Source organism: Quercus suber, unplaced genomic scaffold (genome assembly GCF_002906115.3).
Source record: "Quercus suber isolate HL8 unplaced genomic scaffold, Cork oak 2.0 scaffold_67, whole genome shotgun sequence".
NCBI classification, from domain to species: domain Eukaryota; kingdom Viridiplantae; phylum Streptophyta; class Magnoliopsida; order Fagales; family Fagaceae; genus Quercus; species Quercus suber.
This window is the reverse complement of record NW_027069532.1, coordinates 945,160-948,257: the sequence shown is the minus strand read 5'-3', so window position 1 is coordinate 948,257 and position 3,098 is coordinate 945,160. Positions and strand designations below refer to the sequence as shown.

At 35.3% G+C, this 3,098-nt stretch overlaps 1 protein-coding gene across 1 annotated transcript; it reads right to left on the bottom strand.

Annotated features, from left to right (window-relative positions):
• Positions 1 to 1,721: 1,721 nt before the first annotated feature.
• On the bottom strand, positions 1,722 to 2,457 carry LOC136067331 (ethylene-responsive transcription factor ERF071-like). Its single transcript, XM_065773018.1, has one exon. It carries the CDS (start codon positions 2,352 to 2,354, stop codon positions 1,737 to 1,739), a length of 618 nt encoding a protein of 205 aa, XP_065629090.1. The 5' UTR covers positions 2,355 to 2,457; the 3' UTR covers positions 1,722 to 1,736.
• Between the last annotated feature and the right edge of the window lie 641 nt (positions 2,458 to 3,098).

Sequence of the window (3,098 nt, the reverse complement as noted above, 5' to 3'; positions counted from 1 at the left end):
TTCTCTTTTGTTTTTTTTTTTAGTTTTTTTCATTTCTTTCTTTTTCTCCCTTATCTCTCCATGCTATGTCTCAGACTAGCTTCCTTTCTCTTTTTTTTTTTTTTTTTTTTTCCCTTGTCTCCACTCCTCCATCTTTCTTCTTTTCTTTTTCTTTCACTCTTCTTTAACTTCACACCTGAATTGATACTTTCTCTTCCTCTCCATTTTGATTTTATTTCTTTTGTTTTATTTGTGGAGGTGTTAATGTTTGTGGGTTTTGGATTTGCAGATGGTTTCAGCTTATTGGTTTTGTTCAAATTTGTAGATGGTGTTTGAAGTCATTGGTTGTATAGTTGCAGATAAGCATTTTTAAAAAAAAAAAAAAAAAATTATGATTGTTTTGGTCTATTTATTTTTTGGTAATAGTTTTGATTTGTTACTTGTTTGCTGTCAACTTTGCTTCGTGGGTCTATGAGATTTCTGATTAATTTTTGTTAAATTCAAAATTCAAAAGTTTTGGTATGTGGAGTTGCTATTTTTTTTTTTTTTTTTTAATTTTTGGATGTGAGCATGTTGTGTTTGATTTTAAATTTTTTTAGTGGGTTGTGTTTTCATTTTCAATTTTCTGGGATAGCTATAGTGTTTGTATTTGGAGTTGCTATTTTTTTTCTTTAAATTTTGGATGTGAGCAAGTTGTGTTTGATTTTGAATTTTTTAGGTGGGTTTGTGTTTCATTTTGAATTTGCTGGGATAGTACAGTGTGTATTTTGTTTTGTTTTGTATCTTTTAATTTAATTAAAATTGTAAAACGCCACTATAGGGCTATAATAGCAGTACAAAAGTGACGTTTGTAAACGCCACTATAGCAAACACCATTATAGTCAAAATGGGTCTATACCAGGGAAGGCTGCGAGGCAAAGCTACAAAACGTCTGCCTCCAACATTGGACCCCATTTGACCCTCTTTTTCTTCAATTCTCTTATTTGCTTAGAATAATTGATAACAATATTTTATTTCTACCAACTAATTTTTTTAATTAAAAAAAAACTTATGTATAAAAAAAATATTTGTATACAATACAAATTTATTTTTGTATAATTTCCTACTGTAATGACTAAGAAAAAAAAACCTCTCATTCAACAATTCTACACTATACAACGCCCTATTTAATTTATACTATCATATCATGCTAAATGCTTCTATTAGAGCAATTGTATTAGTCTGACTAAATTTTTTCAACTATTTTACATTAAGAACCTTTTTTTTTTTTTTTTTACACAACCACTTTTTAAAAACACCCATATCAATTTATCTATTTTAAGATCTATTCTATTTAAATAATAATATTTTTTAAAATTTATTATTATTATTATTTTAACAGTAATACTATTGATGTAACACTTTCATAATAAAATCTAGAAAGTAAGTTGTTAAAAGTATGCAAAAAAAATGATGTCAGTTATGAATCTAAATCAAAACTAATTACAACATGCTGCTTAACTTTTATTGTAAAATTATTGTGAAAATTGCACTAAAATAATTATATTTATTTTAACCGGGTTTAAACAAAATTTCGGATTTAGGGTGTTCAAATTTTTTATTTAGGGGTCAAGAAAATAAAATTTATAAATAATGTTTTTTTTTTTTTTGACCAGGTCAAGGGTTCAAATCAATCCTTTAAGCTGGCTGTAGCACCACCTATGCTCCCACTAGAGCTGAGTGGGAGGAAACTGGGTATATTTTCTCTGTTATCTCTATCACGAGGTGGGGTCATTGGCGTTGCCAGGCCAATCCACCATCCATTGTTCAAGTTCCTTTATGGTAATCCCATCCAAAAGCTCATTCTCTTCGTCCCTGCTCTCTGCCACGTCTTTCACAATCTGTGTATCACTCTCTGCCATCATCTCCACATTAACATTTGGATTAACCTCCTGAGCTTGTTCATCAAGCTGATCATCTCTTTCAACTTCATAGTCTGACAATGGAAAATTAAGCTTGGCTCTAGGTCCACGGAACTTGATGGCAGCCATATCGTAAGCCCTGGCAGCCTCCTCTGCCGTCTTGAAGGTACCAAGCCAAACCCGCTTCGCTTCACTCGGGTTTCGAATCTCAGACGCCCATTTCCCCCACGGCCTCTGCCTCACTCCCCTATATCTCTTCTCATTGTCATCCTTCTTCTTCTTCTTCTTCTTCCCAGTGTCGCTGGCCCCACTGGTTGAAGGCAATGATGATGCGGCAGTACTACTACCCTGGAGTGCTTCTAGTATTTGAAGCTGTTGTGGGGTGTGAGTATCAACCCCATCGGTGATCACGTGCCTGAAAGCTGACACCAAAATGTCGTGCTCTTCTTCCTTTGTTACTCGAATATAATGCATATTTGCACGAATATAATTACTACGATCCAATAAGCGGTTTTCGGACAAATTGAGCTTTGTATGACGAGAATTAATGCAGATTGGAGGTGGGCACGTTGCCTTTTGTTTCACCATTCGAATGCGGAGGAGGTAGGCAAGTGATTTTGGTCTATATATAGAGGGTTGGGTCATTGGTGCGAAGGGGAGTACATGTAGCTGCCACATCGTACGCACTACGCAGTGCTTACGCGGAGCGGCGGAGGTCATTTGGCCTGAATTTTTGAGTACGATACGTGCCAGGCTTTTTTTATCCTGTATGGCACGTGCATGGAGCTCGTAGAAGAGGATCTAATTGTTCCACGTGGCTTTTGCGTCCAAAATATCTTCTTCTTTTTTTTCTTTTTTCTTGTTTTGGTGGTAAAAATTGGGTCCAAAATACCATCTTGCAGCAAATGGCTGCATTGTGCAAAAGGTGGGGTAAGGGATGTTGAGTTCAATGGTTACGATTGCAGAGACGCGATACGGCGAGACAGCTGGAACTCCAAAATCCAAATGATACATATATATTTGGCTAGCTAGTTGCTTCTGGCTTCTGCACAAAGGAACCTCCCAACTTCTTTTAAAAATTTTCCATAAATTGAAATGCAGGCAAACAAACAGCATGCCTTTTTAAGTAGAACATCTACTACAGTACTGATCGGCCCACAAATGACAAAACAATGACCCATAGCGCTGTCATAATGTGACAGCATTCGCGTTTTTTAT